This window comes from Cicer arietinum, chromosome 6 (genome assembly GCF_000331145.2).
Source record: "Cicer arietinum cultivar CDC Frontier isolate Library 1 chromosome 6, Cicar.CDCFrontier_v2.0, whole genome shotgun sequence".
Lineage (NCBI taxonomy): Eukaryota > Viridiplantae > Streptophyta > Magnoliopsida > Fabales > Fabaceae > Cicer > Cicer arietinum.
Window position 1 is genome coordinate 25642681 of NC_021165.2, and position 12979 is coordinate 25655659.

The 12979-nt window shown below is 26.6% G+C and overlaps 2 protein-coding genes across 2 annotated transcripts; one reads left to right on the forward strand and one right to left on the reverse strand.

Annotated features, from left to right (window-relative positions):
- The first annotated feature begins 1775 nt into the window (after positions 1-1775).
- On the forward strand, positions 1776-5462 carry LOC101506662 (peptide deformylase 1A, chloroplastic). Its single transcript, XM_004506850.4, has 4 exons — positions 1776-2214; positions 3792-3881; positions 3987-4054; positions 5047-5462. Exons 1-4 carry the CDS (start codon positions 1855-1857, stop codon positions 5285-5287), a joined length of 759 nt encoding a protein of 252 aa, XP_004506907.1. The 5' UTR covers positions 1776-1854; the 3' UTR covers positions 5288-5462.
- A 3791-nt stretch (positions 5463-9253) lies between these two features.
- On the reverse strand, positions 9254-10030 carry LOC101506342 (MAPK kinase substrate protein At1g80180-like). Its single transcript, XM_004506849.4, has one exon. The coding sequence runs from the start codon at positions 9899-9901 to the stop codon at positions 9560-9562; it is 342 nt and encodes a 113-aa protein (XP_004506906.1). The 5' UTR covers positions 9902-10030; the 3' UTR covers positions 9254-9559.
- Positions 10031-12979: the final 2949 nt, after the last annotated feature.

Consider the following 12979-nt stretch of genomic DNA (forward strand, 5'->3'; position numbering starts at 1 on the left):
GGTAAACATAGAGAATACAAGTTAGCTAGCTTAACTTTTCTTTTATTTTATCTTATTTATTTTATTTTATTATTTTTTTTACTATTAATAAGAGGAGCATTTTATAAAAAAACATAAGTGAACAGAGTTACCATCACTTAGCTAAAGTTTCTTGTAAAGCTGACACTCATATTTATCTTGTTATCACATAATTTATTTTTTATAACCATACTGCTTCATGATATGAAGTTGTTGAAATTGAAAATAATCCAACAAATTGACTATTAACATTTACTCCGTTCATTCAATTAATAATTGGTTAATTAGATCATTTTACATATATTAAAAATATATATAAATAAAAGAAAAAAATAACTTTTTATTAAATTATTTTTTGTTAAGATCGATAGCTACCGGAATCTAAAATCTTTCGCAAAAGGAAATTATGTTTATAAGAACTATCAATGAATTCTTTGAAAATATATGGAAAAATATTAGGCTTTAATAACAAAAATTCAATGTATTAATTTCATAAATGAATAGAGACTTCAATTAGATGATTAATAATGACCAATCGAAAACTAATATACAAATTGAATATGAACTAAATCAAACTTAATAACTTAAAAAACTATCGCCAAGAACTACAACAATGCAAAAAATTTGATGAGCATTAACAAAACCAAGCCTTATGCACTAACACTAGACTTTGTTTTTCACTTTACGTTTAAAAGAAGATAAAAAAAATCAATTTTCAATACAACTAAAATCCACACTAAGAGCGATTTTTTTTTTTTATAATGTTCTTCAAAGTTGTTTTCAATCAATTTTAAAATAAATTTATGCTCACCATTAAATCAAAAAATTCACCAACAATTTTATTCAACACTTATGTAAAAACTATTTTACATTGATAAAAAAGAACTTTTTGAGAATCAAAATTTTGCATTAAACAATTAATTTTCATAAACGAAAATATTAAGAAAAAGAAAAGACGACACTATATTTTATCTTGGTTCGGTCACTTTGTCCTCACTTGCGACCTACATCTAATCCCCTCATCAATTGATGAAAGATTTTCTTCAACTAATTTGAATATGAACAATAATGTTTGTATGTAATAGAAAATTCCCTCAAATCATATAAATCTAAAGCAATTTAGCCTTCAAGATTTTAATATTTGTTTATTTTTCAAAAGTCCAAAATCTTATTCACAAGATTTAGTTTATATGAATGCATTGTTGTCAAATAAAAAATAAGAAGGAGAAGAAGAAGCGATGTGAATGCATTGTTGTCAAATGTTTATATGCGGATTGTTGGCTTTCTGGTATTTGCCTATTGGTGAACTGCTGTTGCAATAGATTAAGAGCTTACTTATTTTGTTAAATACTGAAAATTTATAATGAAACTACATGATTGTTTGCTAACAAAATTAATATGAAAAAATTATAAATGAAGGTAAATGTGGAGTCTATTTAGACACCCAAATAAAGAAATTACCATTGTAGATACTTTAAGAGAATAAGAAATGAGTTTGAATTACTTAATTTTCGGTTGCTATTTAAAATTTAGTTTATCTAGTAAAACTACTTTTTAATTATATTGTGGATTTTCACTTGCTTTAGATTATTAAAAATATATTTCTTAATTTATTTGAGTTTTTTTAATTATATTTTATATTGACCTGAATTGACATAACAAATATCTTAATGATAAATTTGAAATACAAAATCTATTATTTTTTCTTTTCAAATTATGTCCTAAATTACAAATTATGAAAAAAAGAATAATGTCATTTCAGCATAAACAGAGCCCATAAACATAAACACTCTCTATCTGCAGAAATCAAATAACAGAGAAAAGAATCATAAGAAAATGCATACCATACACTTTGAGTGTATAGTTCCACTATCAATAACCAAAAACTCTCTCTTTACACACAAAACAACAACCCCATTATCCCTATTAACCTTATCATCATCATCTTCTCAAAATTCCACTGTTAGAACAAGAGCAGGTTGGTTTTTAGGTCTAACATCAGATAACAAGAAGAAGATGAATTTGCCTGATACTGTTAAAGCTGGTGACCCTGTTTTGCATGAGCCTGCTCAAGAAGTTGATATTAGTGAGATTAATTCTGAGAAAATTCAGAAAATTATTGATGATATGATTAGGGTTATGAGGAAAGCTCCTGGTGTTGGTTTAGCTGCTCCTCAAATTGGAATTCCTTATAGGGTTAGTTTCATTTTTTATTTATTTACTTTTTTATGATTTTTGTATTTTCTCACTTACTCTTTTTTCAATTTTGTTCATTTATTTCAATTTTGTTCATTTATTTCAATTTTGTTCCTTTATCATGTCTCACTTACTCTAGCTCAATTTCCCTATGTGTAAGTGTGTGTGTGTTTGTGCAATATTGTGGTAAAGATTTTGATACTTAAATGTGTGAGGCGCTGTCATAGTAGTTCTTAAAAGTATTAAAATTTGAAAAATATGTTTGAATGTGTCTTTCCTTGGTTAATTTGACACTTGAATGTGTCATTCCGTCTCTTAGTTAGTTTGGTGCTCCAATGTGTCTTTTGTTAGTCAATTTAGTTGTCAAATGTGTCTTTTACTAACAAAAACGCACTCAAGAATGATGTTTTTGTAATTTCGATGCATTCGATGACTATAGGAACAATGCCTCACATTAAGGAACCACAATGATTGTTTAATCCATAGTTTATTTATTAATTCAATCATCACCGTTATTAGCATCATTATCATAATGTTGCAGCTTGAATAAAATAGTTCGAGAGTGTGAATCACCAATTTAGTTTTGAAAGTGTAGAGTGTTGTAAGTTTATGAAATTATTAATATTTTAAAATAGTTCATGAAATTGAAAATTTTCTATTATATTAGTCTTTTTGGATCAGTCAGTTAGACTCTGTTTGGATAAATAAATTAATTTAATGTTTCTAACATAAACATGTATATGTAAGTTCCTGTATATAACATTATAAGTCATAATGTGTTTTCATAAGCTATTCTACAGACCTTATGGAAATAAGTTGAAAACAACTTATGGACACATTATAAATTGTTTCCATAAGTTCTTTAAAATAGTCTCATAAGTACTTATGTCAATAGATAAGCTCAAATAAGTTAATTCAAACATACCTTAGTCTCTAAAGTTGTCTTGAAAGAACTAATGTGATTGAGAATTTTCAAATCTAGAGTTCATTTTAATATTTAGTTAATATCAGGGATCAAGTTGACGGCGCCCTATAATTTCAAAGACTAAAATAGTGATTTGCTTAATATTTTCAAAGAGCTAAGTTAATTGTCTAAGTCATATAAGTAAGTTATTTAAAAGTCTTAATCACACTTCAAATAAAAAATAAGGAGAAGAAGCAAAAAGGGTGAATAAGCTTCGTGTGAATTGCAGTGCTGTCATATATCGGCGATGCCATTGCGAGGTTTGGTGGTGGATTTATTGACAACCACGATGATCAATTTGTGAAGGATGGCGGCGCCATGGTGTTTTATGGCGGCTTAACTGCTTTGTATGGAGCATTCTCGGCTTTCTGCAATCCGCCACCGATAACATTGGTGAACTGATGCTCCAATAGATTAAGGGTGTACTTATTTTGTTAAGGCTGAGAATTTAGAATGAAAGTGCTTCATGATTTCTTGCTTATAGCAACAATACTGTTGGAAAATTGAAAGTGAATTTATGGAACTCACTTTCACTCCAACTTAATTTTATTTTTTGTTTTTGCATTCCTACAATTTGAAAGTGAGTTGAAGTTTGTATTTTACATGTATGCAGATAATTGTTTTGGAAGATACCAAAGAGTATATTAGTTATGCCCCAAAGGAAGAAATAAAAGCACAAGATAGAAGACCTTTTGATCTTTTGGTATGTTCATATGCTGAGAAAAAGGGGAATTTTAATCGTAAATATTTACTTTTATCTTAAAGTTTCGTTACTTTAATACATATTTTGTCGGTTCTCTTGACACAGGTGATCTTGAATCCCAAGCTGAAGAATAAGAGCAACAAAACTGCCCTATTTTTTGAAGGGTGTTTGAGGTGTGACAATGTTTAACTTTTTTTCATTTTTCCATCTTTGATTAATGGCTAAAGAGTATTAATTGTTAGTTTCTTCCACATACAAGTTTTCTCAACTCGCTGATAGCTCTTACTTGGCATCCCTGCATTGTAATGAATTCATACTAATTGGTCAACTTTTACTTATCTCCCGGTCAAACTCTGGATTACTAGGCTCTTAATTCCCCTTGGAAATGGATGGTTAAAACAAAAGAAAAATAGTAGTTTTGATAATATCAGAAAATTAATCTGCATATGCTTAGATGGTTTAACATTTTAAAACATTAGAATTACCACATTGCTCCTATGCTTGATGCTTCAAGTACTGATCTAAAATCTGAATGTTTGATATATTGCTAGTCTAGCTTGCACACGCTATGTATTCTGATGCAAACCTATATTTGTTTTATTTTTATAATTTGATGTTCGGTATCCATGATCTTTATGGTGACTGAAGCTATAAGCATTTCTAAATTTTAACTTGTCAATAGTGAAGTACCATGATTATAATGTTTGAACATGGCTTCAATTCCCAAACTAGCTTTTGAAACAGTATAGTGAGATATCTTAATGTCATCTAGTTTTTTATAACTCAAATGACATGATGGATTACTGATGTAAGTTAGTAGCTTTTTCAATCAAATCTGCATTTGAAAAAACAATAGATTTGAACTTATGAAGCACTAACACAAACATATACACCAAATACTGCACTAACACTAACACATAGACACCAACAATAATTTGAGATAGTAGAAGTCATTGAATGTAAACCACGTACATCGTGTCATTGTCAAATACCGACATGTGTCAGACACCGAACATGCCTTTAATCTTGAGTGTCAGTGCTATACATAGTTCTGGACCGTTCAATTTTTGTGATTTACGTAAAGAAAAAATGTGTGAAACAACATTTACATGATTCTTTGGTCTAGGGCACCATTAACATGTTCAGTTGTTAAAACATCTTGCAGTGTTGATGGATATAGAGCTATGGTGGAGCGATACCTTGACGTTGAAGTTACAGGTTTGGATCGTAATGGCGAACCAATCAAAATAACTGCTTCTGGATGGCAGGCCCGGGTTTTACAACATGAATGTGATCACTTGGATGGAACTCTATATGTTGATAAGATGGTACCTAGAACTTTCAGAATCATTGAAAATTTGGACCTACCTCTTGCACAAGGGAGCCCGAAACTTGGTCCTCGGTAACCCAAGTTTTGCAACTCGCCGCCTCGGATAAGCCCATAAACCAGGTTTCTTGTGCATGTTAGTCAAAATTTTACATTTGTAGATCCCAAAATGTAGACCAGATTCAATGTGTTATAATTACTCTTGATTTGAGAATAATCATCAATTTTCAATGTCGAATTTTGTTATTGCATTATACTGCTCTTTTATTTTTATTTTTATGACAAGTCATTTCATGTAAGTTTCAATGATATAGCTTATACTAGAAAAATCTATTTATTATACTGCTCACATCCTTTGACTCCTATATTGCCACAACAATGAAATCAAATTGTGAAGTCAAGGTTCTCATAATCTTTTCAACAACCTACTGACCAGACATAGTTTCATCACAACTTTCATTTGATTTATAAGAGTCGGCAATCTTGAAAAGTAATCACAAATATTCTCCCCGTCTTCAATGTGGATCAACTCAAATTTCCTTCTCAAGGACTGAAACTTGACTTTCTTTACCTTGTCACCTCCTGGGTGATACTTCAACAAAATGTCCCAAACCTCTTTTGATGTTGATACCTTCGAAATCTTCTCAAAATTATTTGTATCTACACTTTGCTGAAGGTAAACTAATGTCTTGCATTCCTTTTTCTTGGAATCTTTATATATAGTTCTTTGAGCATTTGTGTGACTTTCTCCAAGTTCCTGTCAGCCTCATTGCACTACTTCAAACACATCCTGAGCCCCAAAAAGAGTCTTCATGAGCACACTCCACCTTTCCCAAGTCTTTCCATCAAGAACAAGTAGATTCGAAGGAAAATTACCATTTTCTTTCATGATTGTAGCTGGAACTCACTCTTTTCACACCTAGACTCGTGTTTTCCAAGATTCAAATCCCTCACAATCACTCGTGTTTCCCAAGAAACAAATACAAGCTCGTTGATACCACTTTGTTAGCGTAGATGCCACAAAGATGAACACACTAGCTCACATAAGACTTGCACTCAGCCTCGTGAACTCACATACACAGGCTCACTGATTCACACATTTAAGACTTACATAATACACACAGACAAGAGAAAATTAAGAGTAAAGAGAGAAGACTTTAGGGTGAGGAGATGGTACTGTGTCCGAACTAAAGAAGACTTTAGGGTTCATTAAACAGTTACAAGAGATTTATGTATAAAAGAAAATAATATATATTTATATAAAATAAATAATTTAGTTTTGATAATTTGATAGTCCAATTTTGATTAAAAAAAATATTGATAGTCCAATTTGGCTGGGATGTCGGCAAAGTGGGGTAGCCCAGGTTTTCTTTTCTATTATGGGATTATCGATGTTTGTTTGGAACACATTGTATTTTTTATTTATTTATTGTGAGCATTTGATGACTAGTAATAAAATACCTATATCTCACAGTCCACTCTGAAATCCTAACATGTGTTCGGTTCAATGAAATGGTTCATGATTCAAATTTTCAATTCATGTGCATAAACAAAATATCATTGAAAAATTCAGTGCATGAATAATTAAAAGTAAACTTGTAAATCTTGAGGGGTCATGCAAGACCAGGAATGAAGAGTATTTGTTTTTGGTCTTAACTTTTGGGGTTTTAACAGAAAATGGTTTCATTAATTCGAAATTTGGTAAATCTGATTAATAATTATTTTAAATATTTTATTTAACTTTTTAAAATAATTCACTCTTTAACAAAACTTATTAAACAAATGATTTTTTATTAACAAAATTTAACATGTATTTGAAAACTTTATATTAACATGATTTTTAATTAACAAGAAAGTAACTTACAGCAAATTTTGGATCTTTGGTGTGGATTAAATCTAAACTGCACGGATTTATTTATTTAGTTTTTCAGTTAGTCTGATAACATTTTGTTGCTTGCACTAAATTTGTTGACTTCTTTGTATCTTTTTCTGATTCGTACAACATATTATGATGTGAAGTGCTAATGTATTTTTCGTGTTTGCCTTTTAAAAAAATAAAAATAAAACAGAGTAATGACTCACACTTCAATTAAAAAAACATTAATATCAAAATTATACGGAATGCAAGCAGGAAATAGAGAGAAAAAAAACTCCAAAGGATAATTATTGAAAAGAGAAATGATTCTATAAATGTATATTTTTCTTTTTATTAATATATATATTTTTTTTGGATGATGATGATAATAAAGAAAAGACACTACTTCCTTTATTTTATAATGAATATCTTTTAAAGTTTTTTATACAAAGAATTATAATAATTAAAAAAGAAATATTTTATCAAATTATCTATCTAAATTATTAATATATTTTTCATTATTATTAATTTAAAATATAATTATACTTTAAAAATTATATATATATATATATATATATAATAATTATTAAATGATAATATGTAAAAATAAATATAATTAAAATTGATTGAAAATTATAAATCACATTTTACGATTCTAAATAGAGAGATGAAAAGAGTATTTCATAATGTATTTTATTAGTGTCTGATATGTGATATGAACTTTTTGTGTAGGAATAACAAATCTGTTATTGGAAAGCAGCATGATATCCTAAAAGAAAAGTTGGTAAGGAGAAGTTAGTGGGAAATGTGAATGCTTGACAATGATTCCTTCAAAAACACAAATTAGTGGTCATTTACCAAAGGGAACATTATTAGACTAATAATGTTATCTGAATATAAAATTTTATATAAAATATCGTATAAAATAAAATTTTATTGTATTTTATTTTCTATAAAATCTTAGAGTATTATATTTATATCTTATTTTATGTTTCAATAATGTTATTTTTATTAGACTTTGTTCTAATTAAAATGTCCAAACGGAAATATTTCTGTGGGGAAAACCATTTTAATTTGGAAAAATTCGTTTGTTCAACTTTTAAATCAACAATCCTTCATAAATAAAAAATAAAAACTTTCAAATCAATTATTTAAAAGAGTGACAAAAATAATAATCAAATCCTCTCCCATTTCCATTCTGCACATGAAGAGATCCTTCACCATATTCCTAATTTGTTGTTATTATCTAATCTTGCACAACATATTTTATGTATAATATATTATCTTCGTCCCTTAATATAAATAGTTATTTTTTTTTCCCTTTTATTAAATAAAATTGATAGAATAGGTAGTGTATTCATTATATAAGTTGATGTTTCTAAAATAACTTATATTTGAATAGATTAACCTTAATTTTTTATATTTTAAAATAAATTAGTAATATTAATAAAAAGTATAATTAAAAAATAATAATCAATAAATCTAATAAATTGAAATCACGTTTATATTTAGAGATATTTTTTTCTTCTCAAAAGGTGTTTATATTTAGAGAAATATGTAAAAAAAATTAAGCCAAAAATTATTTTATGTATTAATATATTATATCATTATAAAATCAACCAATCACACGAAATTTGACCTAGCTTTCCATGTATACATTTCGACATGCGACCTAGATCAATTTTGGTTTACCTAAGAGAAGAACAAGCATAAGAATATTCAAAAGCACATTTGCAACTTTGATTGGACTCTACTCCCACAATTCCAAGAACATCTTTATTGAGGAAAGCTTATCCCCCTAACACAACAATTATACCTCTATTCTCATTGACCACTTGATACTTGAATAGTTTATCCAAAGGATGATTTGTGTGGAAGAAATTAGTAGATATGACAATTTTTTCTTTTCAATCTCAGAAGAGATAGTAAATTTTTATAATCAATTTATATAAAAATTCAATTTAATAATATTGATATTTATTAGATGAATTAAAATTTAAAAATTATGATAATTTAGTGTGATACTCGATTGAAACTACGTGAACAAGTGTGAGGGCGAGGAAGGGTGTTTGAGTTGTTGATATTCGACCTGCACTTGTCTAATAGTGATTTTATAAACGATAAAATAAAAAAGAATTATTGATTTTTATGAGATTTTCATTAAACCTTTATTTTGTACAAAAATCAAAATTCCTCACAAACCCAACAAACAAATATTATACACATACTAATGTCTAATAATAATAATTACAACTCAAGTACTTCAACTCAGGCACAAACCATTTTTCTTTCTATTCAACTATATATTTATTAATTCAAACTTTCCTAAAAAAAACTATCAATCCAAACACAATAGAAGGAAAAAAATAAAAACTAAAATTCACTGCTCTGTTTTTTTTTTACTTCTTCTTATGAACTCAACTGACTATACCGACCGGAATTTCCCTTTTCCGGCGACCGGAAAAGCAACGAGAATGATTCAACGAACAATTTCACCTACCTTGATCGATGTTTACTAGGTTTTGACCGTTGACCCTTTTCCCCTGTTTTTTTCCCAAAAGCGCTACAGAATCCACAAGCGGAAAGTTTAGGAGATGGTGGGTCGATCGCCGGAGATACTTTTCCGGTACGATAGTTGCGGCCAGCACCGGTGGATCGGCTTCTTTGTATGGTGGTTCCTTGTTGAATCTCTTTGTTGATATTATTCTGTTGTTGTTGTTCTTGATTTTGTTCTTCTTTGAGTTTGTTTAATTCTCCTGATAAGTATCTGTCATCCCAAACAAGACCTGATGAACCTGATCTTCTGAATGATACTTCAGATCTTGGAAGACCAGCCATGGCTTCTCTCTCTCTCTTTCTTTCTCTTGTTTTTGTTTTTGTTTTTGTTGTTGAAACTTGCTCTCTCTTCTTTTTCTTCTTCTCTCTCTCTCTATGCACATAAATATTAGCTACTATGTGGAAGTTTCTAGGTCTCTTGGTAATATATTATGAGGCAAATTAATATGTGTTAGTTTGTATTCAAGTGTATATGACTTTCTTTTCTTTATTACTTAATATTTATTTACATTTTACTATCTAAGAAAAAATTGGGTCAATGTATTTATTGAATTCAATGTGAATAGGTAAGTTTTACATTTGACTTATTATAAATGAATTGAATGTTAAAAAGTCTTGTTATTTAGTACGAAATAAATATTTGAAGAAATATAAGAATGATCAAATGTCAATTTATTAAAAATTAGTCAAATAATCATTTCATAATAGAAAACATAAAAGATATGATGGAAAAAAATTAGTTATAAACCTTCTTAATTTTTTTTAGTTACTTTCACTCTCTTATCATTTAGTATTTTTTTAATATTGAATCAAAAAAAAATTTAAATATAAAACTTTTTTAAATAAATATATAATATCAAAGTTTTTGTGATTACGAAACATTTAATTTATTATTGCTTTGTACTCTTCGAATTCTTCAATATTATTTGCTCTAGAATTTGAATTGGATATACCAATTTTTATTAAATTAACTTTATTTCTTACTCTCTCCACCTTTTATTATAAACAAAAAAAAAAATACAACTTTTATCTTCTATATAATAAACTATTTTAACTAACTTTTTAATCTTTTATTTTAATATTTTATAATATCCTTTATTAAATTTTTGATTAACTTTTTATTTTCAAGATTACATTTAATTGAGACAATTTTTTATATCTATTACTTGTCTAATTCAAGAAGTAGCACAGTCACAAGATATTTATTATTTATTATGAGCATTTTTATAGATGTCTCTATGTTTTTATTAAATTAAAAAAAAAATTATTGATTTGAACTAATTTCCTTAATCCATGTGCAATTAGTTAAAATTGTTTATACGGATGCAGTATATAAAGAAACGAAGATGGTACTATCTAACAATAACAATGAGTGAAAATGAATATACTCTAAGAACAACTCTTGAGTACCATCTAACAATAACAATGTAAATGTAATATTGAATAACGGTTCATTATATTTTCCATTTCAAATAACAAATAAACCGTTGATTATATTTCTAGATTACTATTATGTGTTATTATGATAATTAATACATTTGTAGATTATTACTATGTCTTTATATGTATGACTTTGTTGATTAAATAATGAGAATTAAAAAAGTTGGTAATAATAATAATTTCTTTTATAATTTAAATTAGTTTACTAATTTACTTTTATAGAAATAAAATAATATTTATTACAGATTAAAAAAAGATGTAGATAAGGCGAGTTATATTAATAAAAAAATAATTAATATAGTTGAGAAATTAAAATGAATCTTATAAAATAATAAAAAGAAAATTATAAAAAAATCTTATATATATAAAGACGAAAACATTATATTAACACTCGTACATACCAAAATTTGTAGAAATTAGATAATTGTAACTATATAATTTTGTGGTTTATATTTTATTTGTTTTTTAAAATTTATATTATATCTTGAATTCAACATATCCATAAAGTATCAAACATTTTTAAAACATTATAAAAAAAATTTAAAATCAATATACTCAATAGATACACTCACGAAATCAACTAATTTCAAGAGTAACTTTTATCGTAGTTACTCAAATAACTTATTGTGAATATTAATTATCACAAATCTATCATAAATTTAACTGTTTTTATAATTTTTATATTATTTTAATGAACATTAATATTAAAAATTATTGAAATATTGAATTTCATAATCAATATTTTATTTATATTTTAATTTAACAAATACTCTTAGACTACTTGACAAGGAATTAAAAGACAAATATGCATGAAAAACATCAAAGTTTAAAGTTTCAAGAAGTTAAATCCACACCTTCTAAGATTAAATTTTTATTTTTTTATAAAAAAGAGTTGTATGACACAATGGGTCTATCAGATTGGTTGAAAACAACTTACTTTTTTTTTTTTATCTTAAAAAAAATATTAATATCATTATAATTAACTCACATAATTGTGAAGTCGCATGCTTAAATTTAAGATAAAATATTTAGTCTAATAATATCAATATTTGTTAGTTAACTAATTACTTAAGTTTAATTGTTTTTAACCATATATAGCTAACTTATTTAATAGTTAAAATTGACAACTTTCCTTAAAAAGTAAGGAATGAAATTTTGATTTTTTACTAGCGGATGCAATGACTACATGTACATGGACAAAATGATTAAGAAAATGATTAGTTATATTGATGTTAATGATAAAATAAATTTCATTTATTCATATATTCTTATTAATTATAATTAGTGAAGAAGTTTGATGAGTTAAGATACAATAAATAATAATATATTGTGAAAAAAGTAATTAATGTTATATTGATATTGAGCCCGTTTATTTAAGATTTTTATGATTTTTATTTTATATTTTAAAAAATGATTTTTTATGAAAATTTACTTAAAAATAACAGAAGTTTTTTTTAAGGTATTTTTCTAATATAATTTTACGAAGAGTTTCTTTCTCAAAATAGCTGTTCATTTTAATAATTTTTTGAAATTTAATTATCCAAAAATATTGTAAAAAGTAAATCAAATATTTAAAATTATATTTTAAGATAAATTATTTAAACCAATTTTTCATTTGAAACTTTACTTTTAAAATTCTTTTTTAAAAATATTATATTAAAAAAATAAAATACTGTAAAAAATATTTTTTTTAAATCTTAAAGAAACGGATTCATTATAAAATAATAAATAATTTAAGAGAAAAGAATAAAACGGATAAAATGATGGAGGCCGAATTGGTATCAAATGTGGCTTTTGATTGAATTAGTGGTGTGAACTTTGTTGAGATGATTTATTTTTTGGTGCAACTAGTTTCTTTTTATTTAAAAAAAAAAAAAAAAAAAAAAAAAAAAAAACTGGGGGGGGGGAAAAAGGAAAAGG